The sequence below is a fragment of the Schistocerca nitens genome, chromosome 8 (assembly GCF_023898315.1).
Source record: "Schistocerca nitens isolate TAMUIC-IGC-003100 chromosome 8, iqSchNite1.1, whole genome shotgun sequence".
NCBI lineage: Eukaryota > Metazoa > Arthropoda > Insecta > Orthoptera > Acrididae > Schistocerca > Schistocerca nitens.
The window spans coordinates 484,405,689-484,432,613 of record NC_064621.1 but is presented as its reverse complement, the minus strand read 5'-3'; the positions used below and the strand labels follow the sequence as shown (position 1 = coordinate 484,432,613).

The following is a 26,925-nucleotide window of genomic DNA, read 5'->3' as shown; positions in this document are numbered from 1 at the left end:
ACAAAGTGGGGCAGTGTCGTGTGAAACTGGGATAAATATTAATTGAAATAGGAAAGCTGAAAGTGATAATGTTGTGACTATTCTCTGTGTAGTATTTCATGTTGTAGTGTGGTGTATGTCATGTAATTTGGGTATGTGTGGTTTGCATGGGAGAGTAGCGAGGTAGTTTCAAAAGATTAGTGGGTTATGCTTGTTCCTTCGGTACTGCTCGGTCTGGAGGATAGTTTCGTGCCCGCATCTCGTGGTCGTGCGGTAGCGTTCTCGCTTCCCACGCCCGGGTTCCCGGGTTCGATTCCCGGCGGGGTCAGGGATTTTCTCTGCCTCGTGATGGCTGGGTGTTGTGTGCTGTCCTTAGGTTAGTTAGGTTTAAGTAGTTCTAAGTTCTAGGGGACTGATGACCATAGATGTTAAGTCCCATAGTGCTCAGAGCCATTTGAACCAACCATTTGATAGTTTCGTGATGATGATTGTGAGAGTCGAAGTGTGAGAAATAATAAAGGATCCACCATCCTATCCAGAAAGTGCACTGTAGCGTTAAATAATTACGAGACCATAATATAGAGATTCACCAATGTAAAGCCATGCCCACTGGGCGGAATTTCTCATGTGTTATTGTTGTAGGTTATAGAATTTGTGTGTTTAGGTTAGAGAATTTATCGGAATAAATAAGATAGTGAAAAGAAAAAGATTGGTGGACTTTTCCTTCGAATTTTATGTTGTCATAATGTCCCGAATTTATAATGTGTGCGCCATTCATATTCAGTGCGGTGGCCACGTGTTGACAAAAGCCGTTAAATAAAAGACAAATAGAAAATGTGGTATTGCCAGTGCGTAGTGTACAGTCAGAGTTCTGTAAATTACTGATAGTCAGATGCGTGTTTCCGTTGCGTATTAATCATATAGGAGGATAACTTTTAACTTAAGTGTGAGTACTAGAGTTCATGTTACTCGATAAATAAGAATGAATCCACTCGCTTGGCAGACCACTCATCTTGCAGGCCTGACTGCTTGATGCCACAGTATGAGCAAGGCATGTGGGTGCCTCTCAGTGTAACCAATGGCTCCCCATACCATCACGCCGGGTGACACGCCAGTATGGCGATGACGAATACACGCTTCTAATGTGCGTTCACGGCGATGTCGCCAAACACGGATGCGACCATCATGATGCTGTAAACAGAACCTGGATTCACCCGAAAAAATGACGTTTTGCCATTCGTGCACCCAGGTTCGTCGTTGAGTATACCATCGCAGGCGCTCCTGTCTGTGATGCAGCGTCAAGGGTATCCGCAGCCATGGTCTGCGAGCTGATAGTCCATGTTGCTGCAAATGTCGTCGAACTGTGCGTGCAGATGGTTGTTGTCTTGAAAACGTCCCCATCTGTTGACTCAGGGATCGAGACGTGGCTGCACGATCCGTTACAGCCATGCGGATAAGAGGCCTGTCATCCCGACAGCTAGTTATACGAGGCCGTTGGGATCCAGCACGGCGTTCCGTATTACCCTCCTGAACCCACCGATTCCATATTCTGCTAACAGTCATTGGATCTCGACCAACGATACGATACGATAAACCGCAGTCGCGATAGGCTACAATCCGACCTTTATCAAAGTCTGAAACGTGATGGTACGCATTCCTCCTCCTTACACGAGGCATCACAACAACGGTTCACTAGGCAACGCCGGTCAACTGCTGTTTGTGTATGAGAAATCGGTTGGAAACTTTCCTCGTGTCAGCACGTTGTAGGTGTCGCCACCGGCGCCAACCTTGTGTGAATGCTCTGAAAAGCTTATCATTTGCATATCACAGCATCTTCTCCCTGTCGGTTAAATTTCGCGTCTGTAGCACGTCATCTTCGTGGTGTAGCAATTTTAATGGCCAGTAGTGTATTATAGTACTTACATATAGCTGGTTTATCGTTTTCACAGTACATTTATCACGTTTTTGCTACAAAAATAGTTTTTTACACGTTAACTGTACATTATTCACCAGCTTCATTATTGGTGTCTCCATATCGTTCTTCGATAATGTAATGGCGCTTTGTATGTTAGTAACTTAAGTAGCACATGAACTCACAGCATCCTAAGTGTTTACATTGGAAAACATAGGTTATGATCAACGAGTTTAGGCCAAAGAAGTACAGAGATGTTACACATGAAGATACATAACAGACATTATAAATTATGAAAATGAAATTGTTACTTAACTGTGAAACAACGTTGTTATTTATAATATATATAATGGTAGTTTCACACTCATGTAGCAGTTTCATTTTCATAATTTGTAATATGTGGTATGTATGTGTATGTGGAACATCTCAGTACTTCCTTGACCTAAGCTCTTTGACCATAACCCATGTTCTCCAATGAAAATACGAGGGCCGTTCAGAAAGTAACCTCCGGTTGATTTAAAAAAATACACCAAGTTAAACAAAAGTATTTTAATATATACATCTTACAACTACATCTTTGCACTATTTTTCTACATAGTCTCCATAGCGATTGAGGCACTTATCGTATCTCTTCAGAAGCTTTGAAATTCCTTCTGCATAAAAATCACCCGCTTGTGCCTGGGGCCAGCCTGTGACCGCATCTTTGAGCTCTTCGTCGTCATCAAACCGCTGTGACCCGAGCCATTTCTTCAAATGCATGAAGAGGTGATAATCACTTGGCGCCAGGTATGGGCTGTAAGGTGGATGGTTGATAACGTCCCACTTGAAGGACTCAAGAAGGGCTGTTGTTCTCCGAGCAGAGTGAGGACGGGCGTTATCGTGCAAAAAAACGATACCGGAAGTCAGCATACCACGGCGTTTGTTCTGTATAGCCCGTCGCAACTTTTTTATTGTTTCACAGTAAACGTCGTGATTAATGGTCGTACCACGTTCCATGAATTCAACCAACAACACCCCTTTGGCATCCCAAAACACCGTTGCCATCAGTTTTCTGGCAGAAAAATCTTGCGAGGCTTTTCTTGGTTTTGGTAGTCGAATTTGAATGTGCCCACATCTTTGATTGTTCTTTTGTCTCAGGGTTCACGTACTTAATCCAGGTTTCGTCACCGGTCACGATTCTGTTTAACAATGGTTCTCCTTCGTCCTCATAACGTGACAGAAAGTCTAATGCAGAGGCCATTCTTTGAGTTTTGTGGTGGTCGGTAAGAATTTTGGGCACCCATCGTGCACAGAACTTACGGTAACCCATTCTTGCTGTCACTATCTCGTACAAGAGAGTCTTAGACATCTGTGGAAAACCAGTAGACAACTCCGACATTGAGAAACGTCGATTTTCACGAACTTTTGCATCAACTGTCTGAACGAGTTCGTCAGTCACCAATGATGGTCTACCACTCCTCTCTTCATCATGAACGTTTTCTCGTCCACTTTTAAATAAAACGTACCCATTCACGGACAACTCCTTCACTCATAACTCTTGGTCCGTACACGGCACAAAGCTCACGATGAATAGCTGCTGCAGAATATCCTTTGGCTGTAAAAAACCTTATGACAGCATGCACTTCACATTTGGCGGGGTTTTCTATTGCAGCACACATTTCAAACTGCCACAAAAACTAAACTAGCGCAGGTACGACGTTCACTCGACCACGGCTTGATGCCGACTGACCTGTTGAGTGCGTGAACGCACAGATGGCGTCGCTATCCCCCCACAACCCGCACTGTGACCAATCGGAGGTTACTTTCTGAACCGCCCTCGTACATCGGACGTTATGACCCAGATCACGTAAGAAACAGATTGCCCGATGGTTTGGTCTAGCAGGCAACCCTTGTCAGGGAACGGCCACCGGGCGGCAACAGCGTCACACCCTTACTTCTGGAATCAACCACTAGACGGCATTCCGTTCTGTGAAATATGTGGCAACATCAGCCGAACGCGTGCAGCTTTCCACTATTTGGCGTCTGTGAAGTACAGCTGTTTCTGACATAACGGTGGTAGTGGATCGAGTCGATGTACTCGTAGGTCCTCGTTATGACAACTGTGGAAGGAGTAGACGAACAAATCCTGAACTAAAAATGTTCAGATTTCCCGTCAAAGATAAAGAAGATGTTATATTCGATATGACGTGGCAGTCCTTCCTGTACAAGAATCATATCATATAATTTTTAAATGAAATCTTTGCTGCGATTTGGACTTTTTAAAACTGTTTATTCACTTCGCTGTCGTAATTTTGGGTGTAGAGGCATTTTTGTGTGCAATGTGAAAACTGAAACCAATACAAGATATGGATAACAAAATGCAAAGCATAGTTTGGTAACATTTGGTAAACAATTTAAGAAGCATTACCTTACAAGACCTTTCCCTTGGTACTTGAAAATGGCTCTAGAGCTGAAATCGCAACAGTGAAATAAATGAATAATTGCCGTCATCTAACTGCTATATCATCGGTCCCTCTAAATCCTGGTATATACTAGAGCGAACGAAGTGAACGACTGTAAAACCTCGTTTACACTGCTGCAGACGAGTATTCATAGATAATTCGCCAATGTTCACTGCCATTCGTTTATACTTGTGAACAAGCGTTTATACTGGAATGAAGGGAGGAGAATAGAAGAGAACGAGCATAACATGCAAACTACAGACGCTGCCTATTTTAATTTTTTTTATCTGTGCGCTAATAATCCTCACACAGCTTTCACTTGAAAACACTACTTATAGTAACAGGTCTGCGCGAGAGCGAATATTTGCGGGTTATCTTTAAACTGTACGAAGTAAATTTTTAACGTAATTATGGTTTGCCGTCTGTGGCTCTTCAAAGTTGACACCGCCAAAATATGCTCGAAAAACACGCTTTCACTTGTATATTACCGCGTTTGCAGCCCCCTTTCAACAACAATCCAAAATTCATCGTTTTGTGCCACTCTTATATCATTTACGATAAGTTACATGCAAAGTAAAAGAATTTAAATTTGAAATGACTGTCACTGAAATATGTCCAGCCTTAATTCGCATCATAACCGAGTGCGGATTTTGAAAACTTTCTAATGTTAACCTGCACGCGGAGATCTTTTTTACCACCATAATCCGTATCAGAAGAGCTTTATAGCAAAGAGGAAACAGACGGCATGGAAGGCGAGTGTAAAACCCTTGCGACTGCAATACAGTCTGCATTTAAACAGCAACTCGCGAGAAATGTTTGTGTGTTACTTTTCATTTATTTCATTTCGCTTATGATTGTGAGAAATAAACTTGGTTTGTAGAATTACAGGAGCTAATCTACATTCTTAGATTGAAAACTCGGGAAAAACCACAGCCGATCATGAGCTAGTCAGCAGTGTGACGAATGCACTTCGCGCCCAGCGCTCTAGCCGAACGCAAATCAGCGTCATTCACATCACCGAAGATACAGCGTTGCCAACTCCGCGACATGGACAGGTCAGTTAGCATTGTAGCGTCGCTTGTGACATCTGTTGACCGACGGGAAAACTATTTTTACGGTTGCCTGTTCCGCCGTAAGGACGGTCAATCTGTTTCTTACGTGATCTGGGGTTATGAGTTCATGTGCTACTAGCATTTAAAGTGCCACTATGTTATCAAAGCTATGATATGCAGTCACCAATAATTAGCATGGTGACTAATGTAGAGTTAACGTCCAAAATACGAAATATTTTTGCAAGTAAATGAGAGAAACATAATGTGAAAACGATATGGGTACACCAGCTATATGTAAGGACAGCAATATTTTCCAATACATGTCGCTTAGCCACTTCCTAATGTTTCATTTGTGTCTGTTTACTCATCATCACATTATTTGTTTTTGATGTAAACAGTGATCTCCAACACTGAGTATGGAAACATGTACATGAAAGTAAACCACCTGAAGAAGGGCAAAAGCCCAAAACCGGTCGTGTGTTAAGTAAAATCACCCTTTTTTTAACTTTAAATGCGAACATTTTTAGGTTAGGCTTTACCGTGACTGTTACTGACATTAAATGAAACAACAAGTTCACTGTTACCAGTCACCGTTTTATTTATTTCCACGACGCGTTTCGAAGGTTTAAACCTCCATCATCGGGTGGATTTACATTAGTAAGTATTACATTTGTGTGTGTGTTGTGTTACGATTTTTGGAGGAATTTGTGGCACTGCCTTCAGTCATCACAGGTTCCTTTTGCTGTCGTGTGGCAGTATACATGTGATGTGTTACGGCTGCAAAAGGAACCTGTGATGACTGAAGGCAGTGCCACAAGTTCCTCCAAAAATCGTAACACAACACACACACAAATGTAATACTTACTAATGTAAATCCACCCGATGATGGAGGTTTAAACCTTCGAAACGCGTCGTGGAAATAAATAAAACGGTGACTGGTAACAGTGACTCTTTTTTTAACTCGTAGCGGTTATTATTCTACACCCTAGATTCGGGCGTTTTTATTTTATTATATTTGTCGTACATGAAATTCAGAACTCAAATATCAATTCATTTAAGCTGTTTGATACAAAAAAAATTTCGAGAAAAATCGACTTTGAAATCATCTGTGGATCTTTAGTACTGTAAATAAATGTTAATTTTTCGGCAGGCATTGTGCTCAGTGGCTGAATGTTCGTCTGCCGCATGGGCAGCCTGGATTCGATTCTGAGCTGATTTAAATTTTTAAACAAAGATACATGTTCCAAGAGGAACTTCGTGAAGCACAAAATATATAAAGATGAAGAAAATTAATTTGTAACTTTTTAGCGTGACAAAATTTACAAAAAATATTTTATAAAAAATTGGTAACTAACAAGGGAACCTCCCCATCGCACCCCCCTCAGATTTAGTTATAAGTTGACACAGTGGATAGGCCTTGAAAAACTGAACACAGATCAATCGAGAAAACAGGAAGAAGTTGTGTGGAACAATGAAAAAAATTAGTAAAATATACAAACTGAGTAGTCCATGCGAAGATAGGCAACATCAAGGAGACCGGGAATCTAGGAGCGCCGTGGTCACGTGGTTAGCGAGAGCAGCTACAGAACGAGAGGTATTAGGTTCAAGTCTTCCCTCCAGTGAAATCTTTAACTTTTTATTTTCAGTTTATGTGACAAACTCTTATGTTTTCATCACTTTTTTGGGAGTGATTATCACATCCACAAGAAAACCTAAATCGGGCTAGGTAGAAGAATCTTTTTACCCATTCGCTAAGTGTACAAGTTAGGTGGGTCGACAACATATTCCTGTCATGTGACGCACATGCCGTCACCAGTGTCGTATAGAATATATCAGACGTGTTTTCCCGTGGAGGAATCGGTTGACCTATGACCTTGCGATCAAATGTTTTCGGTTCCCATTGTTAGGCACGGCGGTGCTACTAATCGCACGGTTTTGCGGTGCGGTCGCAAAACACAGACACTAAACTTATTGCAGTGAACAGAGACGTCAATGAACGAACGGACAGATCATAACTTTGCGAAAATAAAGAAAGTAAAATTTTCAGGCGAGGGAAGACTTGAACCAAGGACCTCTAGTTGATCAGCTTCTTACGCTAACCACGGGACCACGGCGCCCGTGAGCTCACCTTCTCCTTGATGTTGCCTGTCTTGCACATGGACTATTCAGTTCGTATATTTTACTAATTTTTTTTCACGGTTCCACACACTTTCTTCCTGTTTTCTCAATTGATCTGTGTTCAGTTTTCCAAGGCCTATCCACTGTGCCAACTTATAACTAAATCTAAGGGGGGGGGGGGCGATGGGGAGGTTCCCTTGTAAGAATTTATGTTTGCAATGAAAACCGTATTTAGAAATAAGAATATGAGGATTTTTGATAAAATTTACAATTGGATATTTGTTAGTTAGCATATATTTGTTGAATTTTGTATTTAATGAAAAAAAAGAATGACCGAAACAAAATTTGAACCACCAGTCCAATGATTACCAGTCTCGACCACTACCGTTTTTTTTTTTTTCATCATCACGTACTTTGCACTTCAAGAGAATGCTCTTAGAACACGCACCTACACAATGCACAAGCATCCTACCACAGAGCCATGCTACCTGTCGAAATACTGACCTGTTTTTATGGTGTTAAAGACTCTCAGAAAACTACGAAGTCGATTTTCTGGAGATTTTTGGATAGTTGCATCGAATTGTTTTCGATGATTAATAGTTGAGTTCTGAAATCACGTACCATAAATATACAAAATTTGGATTGCCTTGTAAGTAACGGTCTTTCACCATTTGTTTAAGGCCAGTTTCGTTCCTGTCGCGGTCTCGATCTTTTCTGGATGGTCAGTCGTTCCTCATTTCAACCGTCGTTCTTCGTTTAGTGCGGAGATGTAGATTATATCTTTCGTTGAGTTCGGCTGTTCTAGCTCAGTTACAAACCGTTCTCAAAATCTTGACTTATATTTCTTTGAGTATAAATTATTGGCCCAGAATGCTAAAAAGTCTAGCGTTGTTGTAATCATATATTAAAATTCGCTGGAGCTCACTTTTCAGCACGCTCGAACAGGGGTGTTGAACATACGGCCTGTGGGCCGAATGTGATCCAAAGCAAGTACCAGTGCGGCCCAAGAAGCGAGCATTTGTCACACGACGGGTAAAAAAGTTCAAAAAATTTAAATCAGAAATCCATAAAAATCTGTTTATGCAAATTTGTGATAAATTGAATATTTTAATCTGAAACTCCTGCCAGACGATGATTTTCCCCTCATAGGTCGATCCTTTTTTTTTCCAGCAGTTATTATTAGTAATGAGTAGTGTTAAGATGTTAAGTACATTATGTGTAGTATTCACCTCCTTCCAATACGGCCCAGGTAAGCTACAAGGCGCTGGACAATGTTTTTGGAAACAAGGTGCTCCTAATTTCATCTTTAGCTTTCAGGCTCTCATATAATATAATTTTTACCTAACCGCAGTGTTAAAGTTTGTTCCCTGTACCATTTTCACGTGCCAGCGCTTGAGGCGCAGCTGGTAATTAGTGAAGTGATTAAAGGGCACTCGAACTACTTGAATTAGTTTTAATCTCGGTTTCGTTCGCTCAAGTTACCAAATATTTTCGTCTGAATATCGAAAATATGTCATCTCAATTGAGTTCGAAGTCTATACGATACTTATCCCGATATTTCAATTTTTAAATTGACAGTACTCTTCTTATACCTAATATACCTTTTTATATGGACAATTGTCACGAGAGAAAGTTTTTATTAGAAACATATTATGAATTTTCATTTTTAAAATGTCTGCATGGGCATCCCTAATGGGGGGGAGGGGGTTTGGAGGGAGGAGAGGGACAGACAGGTGGGGCGCTATTCAGCATGGGAGGAAGCTGACTTCTAAATGCTCTACATTCCAGTATCGGAGAACTGAATATCATCTCTAGTTTCTCTAGTCTCAAAAGGTAGCTAATGACCTATTACTAAGATCAAGAACAATACACCGAGTTGGGACTAATGACCTCAGCAGTTGAGTCCCATAGTGCTCAGAGCCAATACACCGAGTTCCGTCTGATACAAATTCGTAAATCCGATATCGGAAAGCTTGTACTTTGTTCATTAAATGACACCGAGAAACTGTATCACATGTGAAGGAACATGGCACGAATCTAGAATCCCGTTGCCTCCGGTGCTCTAGATCTCATGGAAAAAGAGAACATGCTTCATTTTACAAAACATGCGTTTTCGGAATCTATGCTGACATCTGTACAGAGGATTCTCTTTCTCCAAAACGTTCATGATTGGTTAACGTAAAACGTGTTATACAGGACGCTCTAGATAATATTTTGAATTGGAATCCATGTCCGGAAAGATGTTAGATCTGTTTGAAAACTTGTTTGGTAGGTAGGTATGCACAAGGTAGTCATGGGGGGGGGCGGGGAGGGGGGGGGAGGAGTACGTAAGTCGGATCGGCTGATGTCATTTGACGTCTATCCACCCTCTCTGACCTTGAGTTGCTCTCTTAATGTGGTGCATTACGTCCTCTTCCAATACGTGTGTGCGGCGTCTCCTTGAGCACCACAGTCCCGCCTGCTGATGGTGAAGGTACACCTCCCTCGAAGTCTACGTAATATTGTGGCGAAAAGGATATGCAATGGAGTGAGACGTTTTGGATAACGATGTCGATAAAGGCGACGAACAGCTCATCCTTTAACGTGAGTTTCGCCGTTCGGAAGGATCATGTCGGTGTATTCTGCAAACGTATACTCAGCCATGTTGCTCTAACACTCACAGACACCCTAAATAAGGGTCAGACAAGGTCCGAGAGATAGGATAGACGTCAAAAGACATCAGCCGATCCGATGTAAGCAACCCCCCCTACCCCTCACCATGACTGCCGAGTTGCATACCATTGTAGCAAACGTGTTTTCAAACCGCTGTAGCACGGAAACTGTACGTTTCCGGGCATGAGTACCTATTCAAAATATGGTCTACTCAGTCCAATCTACAAGTCGTAGAAGTTTGTAACGTGAATTTTGGAGCACACTGTATAATTCGAAAACGGTTTGACGACCACGATATAGGCCTTCCACCATGTGCTTCTGTCCGACGAAAATCTTTGCCAGTTAGTAATATGATGCCTTTTGCTGAAGCATTAAATGAAGATTACACACTACTGGCGATTAAAATTGCTACACCACGAAGATGACTTGCTACAGACGCGAAATTTAACCGACAGGAAGAAGATGCTGTGATATGCAAATGATTAGCTTTTCAGAGCACTCACACAAGCTTGGCGCCGGTGGCGACACCTACAACGTGCTGACATGAGGAAAGTTTCCAACCGATTTCTCATACACAAAGAGCAGTTGATCGGCGTTGCCTGGAAAAACGTTGTTACGATGCCTCGTGTAAGGAGGAGAAATGCATACCATCACGTTTCCGACTTTGATGAAGGTCGGATTGTAGCCTATCGCGATTGCGGTTTATCGTATCCCGACATTGCTGCTCGCGTTGGTCGAAATCCAATGACTGTTAGCAGAATATGGAATCGGTGGGTTCAGGAGGGTAATACGGAACGCCGTGCTGTATCCCAATGGCCTCGTATCACTAGCAATCGAGATGACAGGCATCTTATTCGCATGGCTGTAACGGATCGTGCAGCCACCTCTCGATCCCTGAGTCAACAGATGGGGACGTTTGCAAGACAACAACCATCTACACGCACATTTCGACGACGTTTACAGCAGCATGGACTATCAGCTCGGAGACTATGGCTGCGGTTACCCTTGACGCTGCATCACAGACAGGAGCGCCTGCGATGGTGTACTCAACGACGAACCTGGGTGCACGAATGGCAAAACCTCATTTTTTCGGATGAATCCAGGTTCTGTTTACAGCATCATGATGGTCGCATCCGTGTTTGGCGACATCGCGGTGAACGCACATTGGAAGCGTGTATTCGTCATCGCCATACTGGCGTATCACCCGGCGTGGTATAGGGTGCTACTGGTTACACGTCTCGGTCACCTCCTGTTCGTATTGACCGCACTTTGAACAGTGGACGTTACATTTCAGATGTGTTAAGACCCGTGGCTCTACGCTTCACTCGATTCCTGCGAAACCCTACATTTCAGCAGGATAATGCACGACCGCATGTTGCAGGTCCTGTACGGGCCTTTCTGGATACAGAAAATGTTTGAGTACTGACCTGGCCAGCACATTCTCCAGATCTCTCACCAATTGAAAACGTCTGGTCAATGGTGGCCGAGCAACTGGCTCGTCACAATACGCCAGTCACTACTCTTGATGAACTGTGGTATCGTGTTGAAGCTGCGTGGGCAGCTGTACCTGTACACGCCATTCAAGCTCTGTTTGATTCAATGCCCAGGCGTATCAAGGCCGTTATTACGGCCAGAGGTGGTTGTTCTGGGTACCTACTTCTCATTATCTATGTACCCAAATTGCGTGAAAATGTAGTCACATGTCAGTTCTAGTATAATTTATCCGTCCAATGAATACCCGTTTATCATCTTCATTTCTTCTTGGTGTAGCAATTTTAACGGCCAGTAGTGTATATTAGCTGTATATATCTCGGACGAAAATATTCTTTTAACTCGCTTTTGTGGGACTCGGCGTAGCGAAAAAATTTTGCTAATAACCAGTGGCATTTCCTCGGATTGTAGCATAACACTGACGGGTGAAGGTGAAGTTATTGGCGGTGACGGCTGCACAGGCAGGCTACGTGCGCGCCGGCGACTTGCAGCTGCTGGTGCAGCCCGCGCGTGGCCACAGGACTCGTGTGGCGGGCGGCGGCCAGCTGCACGTCGTGTCGCGCAGGCAGCTCGACGCACACCAGCTGAGGCCGCGCCGGACGTGCGCCACCTCAGGTCAGGAACACTTCTCACAAAGTACGTTCCTTACAAATAGCGTGTAACGTATTACTATCTTTACGACGTTGCTCATCGAGCCATATACGTTATCTCGCATTTCTAGCTGCTTTTCTCACACAATTAGGCCTAATGATAAAAATTCAGAAATTCCGGGTCGCCACCAGCCCAAGTCCTTCCTAATCATTTAGAAAAAAACGGAACTGGAAAATTATTAGTTTAATTATTTAAATAATTCAATTACAAGTACGCAAATTTCTTTAAGCAGCCAGATAAATAGCACTCCATGTCGTGCATGAAGCAACTTGATTAATTCAGGATTGGAAATCGGAGTAAGGGGGTAAGATCGACACCAAAGAATTTATCTTTCACGTAGATTATTTATTCTAACTAAATATTTTGTTGCACATCCTAACTACACATAACTGGTGCCTGACTCGAAAAATTTCAGTAAGAATTAGGTGAGAATGAAACAGAGCACAATTTAACTACAGCAAGAAGAAACACAGAAGACGGGGGTGGGAGGCAATTATACTATCATCTCCTTTCCATTAATACCATAAAAATATGTAAGTAGGCTGTTTAGGTTTTTATGTTGGTAACGCCACGTAGCGCTCTGTATGAAAATCACTGACTGTGCTATCTGCAGTCTGTGGCTCGTAGCGTTGCGCAGCTGTTGAGCCGCCAGCAGTGGTGGATGTGGGGAGAGAAATGGCGGAGTTTTGAGAGCGGATTATCTGGACGTGTGTCCATCAGAGACAGTTAATTTGTAAGACTGGATGTCATGAACTGATATATATATTATAACTTTTGAACACTATTAAGGTAAATACATTGTTTGTTCTCTCTCAAAATCTTTCATTTGCCTATAAGTAGTTAGTGCCTTCAGTAGTTTGACTCTTTTATTCAGCTGGCAGTAGTGGCGCTCGCTGTATTGCAGTAGTTCGAGTAACGAAGATTTTTGTGAGGTAAGTGATTCATGAAAGGTATAGGTTATTGTTAGTCAGGGCCATTCTTTTGTAGGGATTATTAAAAGTCAGATTGCGATGCGCTAAAAATATTGTGTGTCAGTTTAGTGTTGATCAGAATAAAAAAAGAGTAATGTCTGAGTACGTTCAGTTTTGCTCAGCTGTTTGAAAATCACTTAACGTAGAGGTTTATCAGTACAGTAATTCATTAATTTTTCAAACGGGATGTTTCAATTATTACGTTTACGCATAAGCTCATAATGTTTTTGTTTTGCATGTTGATATTCTGCTTGCTATGGGTTTATTTATCGATTGGAATTTTTTATTTGTAGTTACTGTTACTATTTGAGTTTACATATTGTCATTTGGAGATAATGAGTGGAGCTGTGGACCGTAGGAACTGGAGTGCCAAGTGGAGAAATCGGAACATTTTCTACACATTCCTGTGTTTGAGTTCAGTAGATGTGTGACGGCCGTGGAGGCACCCAGAAACACTTGCGCCGTGTATGGGGATAATGCCATTGGGTAGAGCACGGAAAGAGAATAGTTTGCGTGTTTTAAGGAGGATTGTCTTAACATTAGTGATTCTCGACGTTCAGAAGGACCTTCGGGGGTCGATGAAGATCGTTTAAATGCTTTAATCCACAATGATCTTTGTCACTGTACTCGAGAGCTGGCAAATGTGACGAACTGCGGTCATTGCCACCATCGTACGACATTTTCATGTAATGGGGAAGTTTCGTAAATCGGGTGGCAATATGTGCGTCTCTGCTTGCTCGTCAATTGGCTCGTGAACAGCTCCGACTATTCCTAGCCACCATCGTAACTGGTGAGGAGAAACGTTTTTGTGCTAACATAAAGAAAAGACAGTAATGGATGAGCCCAAACAAAGCAGAAACTTTCCTTACAAAGACCTGCGCGTATCCACAAAAGATAACGTTATGGGTCTGGTCGAATAGTGATGGTGTGCTGTACTACGAATGCTTCCCCGAGGTGTAACCATTGCTGCTCACGTTTATTGTCAATGACTAAGACGTCTTGCAGGCGCAGTCTAAGAACAACGACCAGGAAGACTGCGTGAAGTGATGCTAATGCACGATAATGCCCGCCCGCATTCTGCTAGACTGAAAAAAAAAAAGATGCTATACAGGAATTCGGTTGGGAAGCCATCTCCGCACCCTCCTTATTAACCTGACGCTGCGCCCTCAGATTTTCCCCTTTTCCGCTCCCTATAGAACAGTCTTCAAATAACTTCCTTTCCGAATGAAGATGGGCTGCGAACGTGGCTCGACGAGTTCTTCGTCCCAAAACCAAGTGATTTCAACGGCTACCCCAGCGTTGGCAGACTGCTGTAAATGGTGAACGAGAATATATTACTGATGTTGTGTTTAGTCCACTTAACGCAAAAACGCTACGAACTTATGCACCAACCCAATGTACACACTCTCATATCACGAAAATATCTGTACTGTTTATACTGCTGTGAATGGTTTTCAACTGGAACATGTATAATAAGTAGCATTTCATATCAATTTATTGAATCGTACTACGGTACAATAATTTGTGGCGGATCTTAATACAAAGTATAAAAAATTCACCAGTAGTAAACTAGTTATCTTCATCTATATCACAATTATCTAAAGTACTCAGCTATTTATTTGAAGACCAAATTTCTGGAAGTAATTTCTTCTTTTGCAACAAATAATCATAAATCTGTAAATAAGAATAATCCTTATAATTATATTGCACACTTACAATTTCCTTAACAGACTCAACACTGAGTCTGTTTCTGCATTAGGTCCACTGACTGTTTACTAGTGAAAAAAATCCTTTCTACGCTAGCATGCGTCCAGGAATAGCAAAGAAAAACTCTGCAGCTTTTAGTAGCTCTGGAAACAATCAACATTCTTTGTCTCTTGGACAGATATCATTTGATAGCAGCTACATATATATATCTACGTGATTACTCTGCTATTCACAATAAAGTGCCTGGCAGAGGGTTCAATGAACCACCTTCAAGCTGTCTCTCTACCGTTCCACTCTCGAAAGGCAGGCGGGAAAAACGAGCACTTAAATTTATCTGTGCGAGCCCTGATTTCTCTTATTTTATTGCAATGACCATTTCTCCCTATGTAGGTGGATGCCAACAGAATGTTTTCGCAATCGGAGGATCGCCTCCATTAACATTAGCCAGGTTCGTCATAAAAGTCAGAAAATTGCAGAACTGGTCAAAGCACGTTATATTATATATTTTAATATTAAGCTTATCCTTTAGATACAGAATTGTTTGTTCCACATCTTCTCAGTTTGGAAAATTCTTCAAACTCATCGATATAAACACTAAAAACTCTTGATACTCAGCCAACCATTACTAAAGATTTTTAGTTGTTGCATCATACGCACGTTCTATTTCTCCTTCTAGTATGTCACATTCAGAATTATAAACTTCATGCCTCTTTATACTATAAATTATTTTTAATTTCAAAGATTTGAAATTCCTTGTCTTCCTTGAAGAACATTCAACAGACACTCTAGAATGTATATTACTTCTGCAAGTGAATTTTTCTCTTTTTTCCAGGCTAAAATACTATGGTGAAATAACGGCATACGAAAATGAATAAACCATAACCGTGCTTCACTAATCTCATGTCAAAAAAAAAATATTTCAGTCAAAATTCGAATTGCATCCTGAGGAATAAAATATGGTTTCAGTGCACGATATATTTCAATTAGTGTTGTAACACAATGGAAAAGAGACAGTCACCTACTCTTAGAATGACTAAACAGTTGCCTATGTTGTACATCTACAATTTGACGAAAGTGCTGTGTAAATAGAAAAATAATTAAATATTTCTAATATTATGGAATTAATATCTAATGTGTGCCCTGCATCAATACCACGTCTTCTAGGTGCGACCCCCTGCAAAATAATAATTGTACAAATTATATGCAGGAGGCGGCTATACGGGTAGCGGGGACTGCGTAGCATGGACTGCGCGGTTTTATGTTAGAGTCTGGGGAAACACAAAAAGGACGTAATTCTCAAATGATGCAGGTAGAATACAGGGAGACCATAGATCTAGCAACCATTACGATGTCAATTGTCGCAGCTGTGTTGGAGAAGCACCAGAACTCCAAGCGCTAATAGAAAACACTGATTGCCCGCAGCTCGTGGTCGTGCGGTAGCGTTCTCGCTTCCCACGCCCGGGTTCCCGGGTTCGATTCCCGGCGGGGTCAGGGATTTTCTCTGCCTCGTGATGGCTGGGTGTTGTGTGATGTCCTTAGGTTAGTTAGGTTTAAGTAGTTCTAAGTTATAGGGGACTGATGACCATAGATGTTAAGTCCCATAGTGCTCAGAGCCATTTGAACCATTTTTTGAAAACACTGAAGCTCAAATCGTAATAGGCGCTGAAAGCTGACTAAAGCTGGAGGTAAGTTCAACCAAAATTTTTCCCAAGGACTTAACGGTGTTCAAAAAGAATAGGCTAAATACAGTTGGCGGTGTCTTGTGTGTTGCTGTTAGAAGTAGTTTATGTTTAGCGAAATTGAAGTAGATACTTTCTGTGAGCTGTGTGTATGGGTTGAGGTAATTCTTAGCTATCGAAATAAATTGATACATGGATCCTTTTACCAACTTCCCAAAGCTAATACAGTTGCTGAAATTTTCAAAGGAAACTTGAGTCTAATTTCAAACACGTAGCTACCTCAAACAATTATAGTTGGTGGTAACTTCAATTTACCCTCGAAACTTTGGTGAAAATTCATGTTTTAATCCGGAGATACGCATAAAACATCATCCGAAATTATGCTAAATGCTGTCTCTGGAAATTATTTCCAGCAGTTAGTTAATGAGCCCACTCGAATAAAAAATGGTTGTGAAAATACGCTTGACCTGTCAGCAACAAATAAATCTGAGATAATGACGAGCATCAAAACGGGTACAGGGATTAGTGAACACAGGATTATCCTAATAGGACTGAATACTGTAATTCCCAAATCCTTCAAAAATAAACGAAAAATATATCTACTCAAAAAAAAGAGATAAATTCGCTTGATAACTTCCAGACATAGTCTCCGCTCCTTCCTAATTAACACTGTAAGTGCAGACCAGATGTGGCTTGAATTCAAAGAAATAGTATCGACAACAGTTGAGAGATTTATACCAAATAAATTATCAAATGGCGAAGCTGATTCCCCATGGTACACAAAACAGGCCAGAGACACTGTCGTAGAAACAACGAAAAGAGCATGCCAAATTTCAACGAACTCTAAGTCCCCAAGATTGACGATCTTTTACAGAAGTTCGAAATTTAGCGCGAACTACAATGCGATATGCTTATAATGGTTTCCACAACGAAACTTTGTCTTGACACCGTGCAGAAAATCCAAAGAGATCCTGGTCCAGCGTAAAATATGTTAGCGGCAATACGCAATCAATGCCTTCTGTGAGCGACAGCAATAGAAATACTATCGAAGACAGTGCTGCCAAAGCAGAGTTACTAAACACAGCCTTCCGAAATTCCTTCACCAAAAAAGACGAAGTAAATATTCCAGAATTCGTCTCAAGAATAGCTGTCAGCGTAAATAACTTGGAAGTAAATACCTCGGAGTAGTAGCTTAAATTACTTAATAAAAGCAAGTCTTCCGGTCCAGACTGTATACCAATTATGTGCCTTTCAGAGTATGCCGATAGAATAGCTCCATACTTACCAATCAAATAGACCCGTTCGCTCGATGAAAGATACGTACTCAAAGATTGGCAAGTTGCACGGGTCACACCAATATTCAAGAAAGGGAATAGGAGTAATCCACTAAATTACAGGCGCACATCATTAACGTCGATATTCAGCACGATTTTGCAACATATATTGTGTTCGAACATTAAGAATTACCTCAAAGAGAACGGTCTATTGACACACAGTCAACATGGATTTAGAAAACGTCGTTCTTCTGAAACAGAACTAGCTCTTGACTCACACGAAGCGTTGAGTGTATCGACAAAGGATTCCAAATTGGTTCCGTGTTTGTAAGATTTCCAGAAGTCTTTTAACACCCTGCCTCAAAAGCGGCTTGTAATCAAATAGCGTGCTTATTGAATGTCGTCTCAGTTATACAGCTGGATTCTCGATTTCCTGTCGGAGAGGTCACAGTTCGCAGTAATTGTCGGAGAGTCATCGAGTAAAACAGAAGTGATTTCTGGCGCTCGCCACGATAGTGTTCGAGCACTTTGCTGTTCCTTATCTGTAGAAACAATCTGTATAAACAATATGAGCTTGCGTCTTATGTTGTTTGCAGACGATGCTGTCGTTTATCGCCTAGTTAAGTCTTCAGAAGATAAAAACAAAACGCAAAACGATTTAGAAAATATATCTGAATGGTGCGAAAATTGGCATTTGACCTTAAATAATGAAAAGTGAGCTCATCCACATGGGTGCCAAAAGGAATCAGTTAAACTTCGGTTACTCGATAAATCAGTCAAATTTGAAGCCCGTAAATTTAACTAAATACCTGGGAAGTACAATTACGAACAACTTAAATTAGAAAGAACACACAGAAAATTTTGTGAGGAAGGCGAACCAAACATTGCGTTTTATTGGCAGAACACTTAGAAAAAGATATACAGCTCTACCGCGCTTCTCCGACGTTGTTCGGAGTACTGCTGCACGGTTTGGGACCCGTTCAGATAGGGTTAACGGACAAAGTTCAAAGAGAAATAGGGGAGAGACTGTCACGGACTTGATACAGGATTTGGAGTGCACATCGATAAAACAAAGGCCGTTCTCGTTGCGGCAGGATTTTTTCACGAAATTCCGACCACCAAATTTCTCCTCCGAATGCAAAAATATTTTGTTGATGCCGACATATAGAAGGCGAAACGATCATCATAATAAAATAAGGGGAACCATAGCTCGCACGGAAAGATTTAGGTGTTCGTTTTTTTCGCATGCTGTTCTAGATTGGAATCATAGAGAATCATTGTGAAGGTGGTTCGATGAATCCTCTGCCAGGCACTTAAGTGCGATTTGCAGAGTGTCCATGTGGATATAGATGTATTATAAGTTGTTCAGAATAACAAAACCTGAACTATTATAGGTGAATTTCCAATGTCATAGCACGGTCTTTACGTACAAACGGTCGCAAGATAATAAATCTCACCTTTATTGGCAACTAGAACGACTGTACCAGACAGTGAGGTAAGATATTCGCCTGGGAGTTGATTCTTCCAGGCCTAAAGTCAGGAAATCGTTTTTGTAATTTCTCACTAAAGACACATTTGTCTTTTGGTATGATTTCGATTAAACATTGACACTTTTTAATTCACAACGACCAACAAGTAACTATGAATAAAGCAGTTGATAATAACCATTCTAATGTGAAATTATTAGGAGGTGAGATATCTAGCGTTGTTGCAAACGTAATGCTTTTAGTTGGCAGCCTCGCATCTCGTATTTCACGATAATTGCCACGCCAGTTATTTCAGTTGCTCTAAAATCGGCGACATAGAAAGGAGAGAAGTCTAGAACAAGTATCACATTATTGGAAAGAAGGTTAAATTCTTGAGTTTCCGATTCTGAGAGTTCAGAGAGTTACATTTCTGCACTTTCGAGTTGAAGCAGTAGTGTAACCTTAAAAAAGAGGACATTATCCTATTTTCCTAATGACTCACCCGGACCATGTTTAAGAGTCCAAAAAAGACGTAAACGTAGAAAAAGCGTTCGACAACGTAAAATGGTGCAATTTGAATATTGATTGAGGTGTCATAAGTCATGGGATACCTCGGAATAGCGTGTCGGCCCTCATTTTGCACGGCGTAGGTCAGCAACTGGACGTGACATGGACTCATCAAGTCATTACAAGTCCCCTGCAGAAACACAGAGCCATGCTGCCTCTGTAGCCGTCCATAATTGCGAAAGTGTTGCCGGTGCAGGATTTTGTGCACGAACTGACCTCTCGATTATGTCCTATAAATATTCTAAGTGATTCATGTTGGGCGACCTCGGTGGCCAAGTCATTCTCTCGAATTGGCCAGAATGTTCTTCAAATCAATAGCAAACAACTGTGGCCCAGTGACATTGCGCATTGTCATCCATAAAAATTCCATCTTTGTTTGGTAAATGAAGTCCATGAACGGCTGAAAATGGTCTACACGTAGCCCAGCGTGTCCATTTTCAGTGAATGAACGGTTCAGCTGGACAAGACGACATAGTCTACGCTATGTAAACACAGCCCACGCGATAATGAAGTCATCACCACCTTCCATAGTACCTTGTTGACGACTTGGGTGTATGGATTTGAGGGGTCTGCGAGACACTTGAACCCTACCATACCTCTCACAAATTGAAATCGGGACTCATCTGACCAGGCTACGGTTTTCAAGTCGTCTAGGGCCCAACCGATGTGGTCACGAACCCAGGAGAGGCGCTGCAGGCAATGTCGTGCTGTTGTCAAAGGAACTTGCTGCCATATCCCATTAATGCCAAATTTCGCCGCACTTTCCTAACTGATACGTTCGTTGTAAGGTCCACATTGATTTCTGCAATTATTTCACGCGATTTTGCTTTTCTGTTAACAATGCCAACTCTACAAAAACGCCGCTGTTCTCGGTCATTAAATGAAGGCTGTCAGCCACTGCGTTGTCCGTTGTGAGAAGTAGTGACTGAAATTTGGTATTCTCGGCACATTCTTTACACTATGGATCTCTGAATATTGAATTCCCCGACGATTTCCGAAATGGAAAAATGTGCCATGCGCCTAGGTCAAACTACCATTCCGCGTTCAAAGTCTTTTAATTCCCGTCATGCGGTCTTAATCACGTCGGAAATCTTTTCACATGAATGAGCTGACTACACATGACAGCTCCATCAATCCACTGCCCTTTTATACCTTGTGTACATGGTATTACCGCCATTTGTATGTCGGCGTATAATCATCCCATAACTTTTGTCACCTCACTGTAAATACCGTCTTCTTGATTCAACTATGAAACATTTCATACGCATGTGATTAAATGCAGCGTATCCAACGAGATATGAAAAAAAAACTAGAAAACACTGACAAAACAAATTAATTGTAGTCTCATAATGTGGTATGAAACGAAATGATCTAAAACAGAAATAAGTGCGGTAGGTTGAGAAAATCCTGTTGAATATCAACAAAAATAGCCAACATGAAATACTCTTCGAAATGGTGTTACACGCTCGAACTTTGATAGAAAAGCATGTTAGGTTTGATACGCATCTGAACACGTTATAGATTTGTTCCATCACTTTTACGGTCTCTATTTTATTATATATACTGACAGATTTTGAACCAAACGTGATTAGAAATTAACATTTCTTGGGTTGGTGATGTAAAGTGTAGCCCGGGGTCTATAACTGTCTATATGAACGTACAAATATTCCAAAATCACACTGAAATTACCCGATAGAATTGACTTTTAACTGGCCAGGACATAAACAAGGTTGCCCTCGTTTCTCCATGTTGTCTCACTATTGTGCATTCGGTCGAATTGGACTGTGAAGACGGTAGTTCTATGGCTGCAAGCAGCGCAGAGTTCCACTCAGTAGAAAAGAGAAGATTCTAGTTCATGGAATTTTACACATTTTTCGTCTCTTCTGTCACATAAAATGGGGTTTTCTGTTTCGACTGAAGCGTTGGAGGCGTGCTAGGGCAGTTCGTCCATTGATGCAATGGCACTGTGGCGGGATGGCGCAACGGTTAGTGCATATGCCCAGTCAGCAGGAGACACGCATTCAAATCCCGGCCTTGGTACAAATTTGGATTTGTCGCTTCAGTCTGTACATATACATCATAAGCGTCAGAGACTTGTAAGGGTCTCTGGAACCATATAGTTCCATTTGATTAAAGTTCCGATACCTGGATTTTAGGCAAGATCCCCCATTTAGTTCGATGCTGCCCAAGTTTAGGGGAGTACCAAGTGAGCTGAGGCGTGAATGGGAATTTGTATTGATGGAGAGGCGAGTTAAGGTAGTCTGTACAGTTATGCAAAGCCACTGTACAGGGTGGCGTAGTGGTTAGTGTATCTGTCTAGTAAGCAGGAGACCTGAGTTCGAATACCAGACTTGGTATAAATGTTCATTCGTCGCTTTAGTCTGCATATATTCATCATTGATGTTTGAGACTTGTAAAAGTCTCTGGAACTATACAGGGTAGTCCATTGATAGTGACTGGGCCAAATACCTCAAGAAATAAGCACCAAACGAAAAAACTACAAAGAACAAAACTCGTCTGGCTTGAAGTGGGAAACCAGATGGCGCTATGGTTGGCCCGCTAGATGGCGCTGCCATAGGTCAAACGGATATAAACTGCGTTTTTTAAAAATAGGAACCCCCGTTTTTTATTAAATATTCGTGTAGTATGTAAAGAAATATGAATTTTTAGTTGGACTCATTTTTTCGCTTTGTGATAGATGGCGCTGTAATAGTCACAAACGTATAAGTACGTGGTATCACGTAACATTCCGCCAGTGCGGACGGTATTTGCTTCGTGATACATTACACGTGTTAAAATGGACCGTTTACCAATTGTGGAAAAGGTCGATATCGTGTTGATGTATGGCTGTTGTGATCAAAATGCCCAACGGGCGTGTGCTATGTATGCCGCTCGGTATCCTGGACGACATCATCCAAGTGTCCGGACCGTTCGCTGGATTGTTACGTTATTTAAGGAAACAGGAAGTGATCAGCCACATGTGAAACGTCAACCACGACCTGCAACAAATGATGATGCCCACGTAGGTGTTTTAGCTGCTTTCGCGGCTAATCCGCACATCAGTAGCAGACAAATTGCTCGAGAATCGGGGATCTCAAAAAGTCGGTGTTGAGAATGCTACATCAACATCGATTGCACCCGTACCATATTTCTATGCACCAGGAGTTGCATGGCGACGACTTTGAACGTCGTGTACAGTTCTGCCACTGGGCACAAGAGAAATGATGGCACGATAACAGATTTTTTGCACGCGTTCTATTTAGCGACGAAGCGCCATTCACCAACACCGGCAACGTAAACCGGCATAATATGCACTTTTGGGCAACGGAAAATCCACGATGGCTGCGACAAGTGGAACATCAGCGACCTTGGCGGGTTAATGTATGGTGCGGAATTATCTGGGGAAGGATAATTGGCCCACATTTTATCGATGGCAATCTAAATGGTGCAATGTATGCTGATTTCCTACGTAATGTTCTACCGATGTTACTACAAGATGTTTCACTGCATGACAGAATGGCGATGTACTTCCAACATGATGGATGCCCGGCACATAGCTTGCGTGCGGTTGAAGCAGTATTGAATAGTATATTTCATGACAGGTGGATTGGTCGTCGAAGCACCATATCATGGCCCGCACGTTCACCGGATCTGACATCCCGGATTTCTTTCTGTGGGGAAAGTTGAATGATATTTGCTATCGTGATCCACCGACAACGCCTGACAACATGCGTCAGCGTATTGTCAGTGCATGTGCGAACATTACGAAAGGCGAACTACTCGCTGTGGACGTCATTTTGAGCATTTATTGCATTAATGTGGTATTTACAGGTAATCACGCTGTAAGAGCATGCGTTCTCAGAAATGACGAGTTCACAAAGGTACATGTATCACATTGGAACAACCGAAATAAAATGTTCAAACGTACCTACGTTCTGTATTTTAATTTAAAAAACCTACCTGTTACCAACTGTTCGTCTAAAATTGTGAGCCATATGTTTGTGTTTATTACAGCGCCATCTATCACAACGCGAAAAAAGTGGTCGAACTAAAACATTCATTTTCTTTACGTACTAGACGAATATGTAATAAAAAATGGGGGTTCCTATTTTTAAAAAACGCAGTTGATATCCATTTGACCTATGGCAGCGCCATCTAGCAGGCCAACCATAGCGCCATCTGGTTTCCGCCTTCAAGCTAGACAAGTTTCGTTCTTTGTAGTCTTTCTGTCTGACCCTTATTTCGTCAGATATTTGGCCCGGTCACGATCAATGGACCACCCTGTATAATTTAATTTCATAAGTTAAGTACACCCACAGTTGTGTTCTTCAGAGTCAATTGCAATATCTCTGCCGTGTAAAACCGAACGAAGAATTCGCAAGGCATCACGGGCCACCTTTGTCCACAGACAAACGATAAACTACTACTGAGTTTTTGTTGTGCAGCAAGAAGAGGGGCGTTCTTGAAGAAGTTGAGGCCAGATGATGAGCAGATGTATAGTGATGCCAAGTTTGCGTTTACCAAAGAATCCTCTCATCAAGAAGTTGCACCGGTCCCTTTCTGCTCCCCTGTAAAGACTTTACGAGGAAGAAGCAAAGAAAAGTTTGAGGACACCATTTCAGCACTGTTCTGTAAAGGTTCATATCCATCTTGACTGCAGAATAACACCAGAACTGCCACTGCTCCAACGAACCAGCATAATTTCTCGTGAACGGTTTGAAAACCAAAAAACTCCCAAGAATAAACCAAAGACAGATAGTCACAGTAATTCCCATCATGCTAAGCAATGTTAATCTGCTGTTCAGTAATGTCCAAGATAATCGTTTCTAGAAATTCGAAATAATTTTGTAATTAATAAAAAGCCTGTCCAAATTCCAGGAGGGGAGGAAGTTTCGCCTCTTGCCCCGTCCCCTCCCCGTCCGTTACGGATGCCTATGGGATTACAGCTAATACATTCGTACAAATGCACTCACAATTACGTCTGTTGTAATAAAGTTTAGCCATGGATCTATAAACGTTTATCGTTTTCCTTTTACGCTCAGATTAACACTGTATCTCTGTCGAGCATACCCATGGAAAATGTACAGGTGGCATTAATAAATTCAGCAACTGTTCAGTAGGTCATACTTTAGTTTGCGGTTCAGAAGTTGTTTCTGTTTGGAATTTTTCATTCTGCTCTCAATGTCGATTCCAGAAATACACTACTATGCGTGAAAAGTGAAACACTCTGAAGCAATGGTCTGCAACGCGGCACTATAAGAGGACGAGTAAAACAGCGGAGCCATAATAAATGAATTAAATGGCAAACAGTTGGAATGCACCTGTACCCAACAGAGCCCTCTTGCGTGACTGGACAGGTCAGTGTTACACAACGCCCAGTCGGGGTGGAACCGTCATACGAAGTGAAAACATATAACCAAGTGCCCCTATGCTTCAACGACATCACAGGATGGAATATCGGTATCTGAGTGGGTTCGAACAGGGCAGAATGGTTGGTCTTCGGCATGCGGTTCCGTCGTTCTGTCACATTGCGGCTCGTACAGGGAACGCTGCTTCAACAGTGAGGCCTATGTGGAACCAGTGGAGAGAAGAGGGCCGTACACAGCGCCGACAGGGTACTGGGCGAAACAATGTGACCACCGCTCGAGATGATCGCCACCTTGCCGCTTGGCCGTAACGGGCAGACAGCTTTGTCCACAGTGTTGGCGCGACTTGGAGCTCTGCAACGGGTGTGGACACGTCAGGGTCGGCCGTTCGATGCCGTCTTCCGCTCGTAGGACTGATGGCAATCACGCCATTGCCTCTGCTTCCGCTCGTAGGACTGATGGCAATCACGCCATTGCCTCTGCTTCCGCTCGTAGGACTGATGGCAATCACGCCATTGCCTCTGCTTTCGCTCGTAGGACTGATGGCAATCACGCCATTGCCTCTGCTTCCATTGACCAGAACGAACCAGCGATGCACACTGCAATTAGCACATGAACGCTGACTCTGGCGAGCTGAGTAACGGAGTGTAGTGTTTTCGGACGATTCCCGCTTCAGCTTATCCCACAGTTATGGCTACATATACCTTCGACACCACGGTGGTGAACGCAGTTGGGCAGGTTCTATCGTTGAGCGGCATAGTGGACCAACGCCAAGTGTGATGGTCCGCAGCACCTTTGCCTACAATATACGATCTCGCCTCCTACGTCTTGAGGGCAGTCTGAACAGCTACCGCTACATCAAGGAGTTTTTACAGTCCTAGCGACTGCCCCTCCTACAGGCTGTTCAACATGTGATATTTCAACAAGCCAACGCCCGGTCGCATTTGGCCAGGAATTTGCAAGCCTTCTTCGAAAAACGGCAGGTTCCTCTGCTTCCCTTGCCTGCCCGTTTGCCTGACATGTCGCCAATGGAACATGTCTGGGATACGGTCAGTCGGAAACTTGTGCATTGATGCCCTCCTGCAGCCACAGTTGATGCTTTGTGGACGCGCATACAAATCGCGTGGCATAGTACTCCCCAGCAGCACATTCACTCGCTCTTTGATTCCATGCCACGACGCCCAGCGTGGTGGCGCTACTCCGTACTGTATTTCCACACTCACAATGCATCTACAGATATGTAGTGTCACGGCCCTAATCGGTGGAATAAATTTCATTGTGATCACTTCTCTCGGTGTTTTTGTTGCTCTATTTCAAAATAATAGTGTATTACGTGGTCGCGTTTGTTGTTTCGCTGACACAAGTTGCAGACATCTGCTGTTAATGGCTACAAACTGTAGCGTGTAACATGGCATGTGTAATGTGACTATATCGGTGAGTGAGAAGCAGAATGCTGTAATCCAGTTTGAAATCGCTGAAAAGTGCCTCCAATTGAAATCCGTAGAAGGATGAAAGCAACGTACGGTGATAATTGTATTGACATCATTGCTGTGCGACGTTGGGTTGTTCGTGCTTATAATGAACAAACGGTGGTGTCAA

At 42.3% G+C, this 26,925-nt stretch overlaps 1 protein-coding gene across 1 annotated transcript in view; it reads left to right on the top strand.

The window, feature by feature from the left end:
• Positions 1-26,925, top strand: part of LOC126199629 (A disintegrin and metalloproteinase with thrombospondin motifs 7-like) — a 583,524-nt gene that overhangs the window by 67,761 nt on the left and 488,838 nt on the right. Inside the window, exon 5 of the mRNA XM_049936555.1 lies at positions 12,107-12,281. Within this exon, the coding sequence (XP_049792512.1) occupies positions 12,107-12,281 (175 nt within the window). The remainder of the gene's footprint in view (positions 1-12,106; positions 12,282-26,925) is intronic.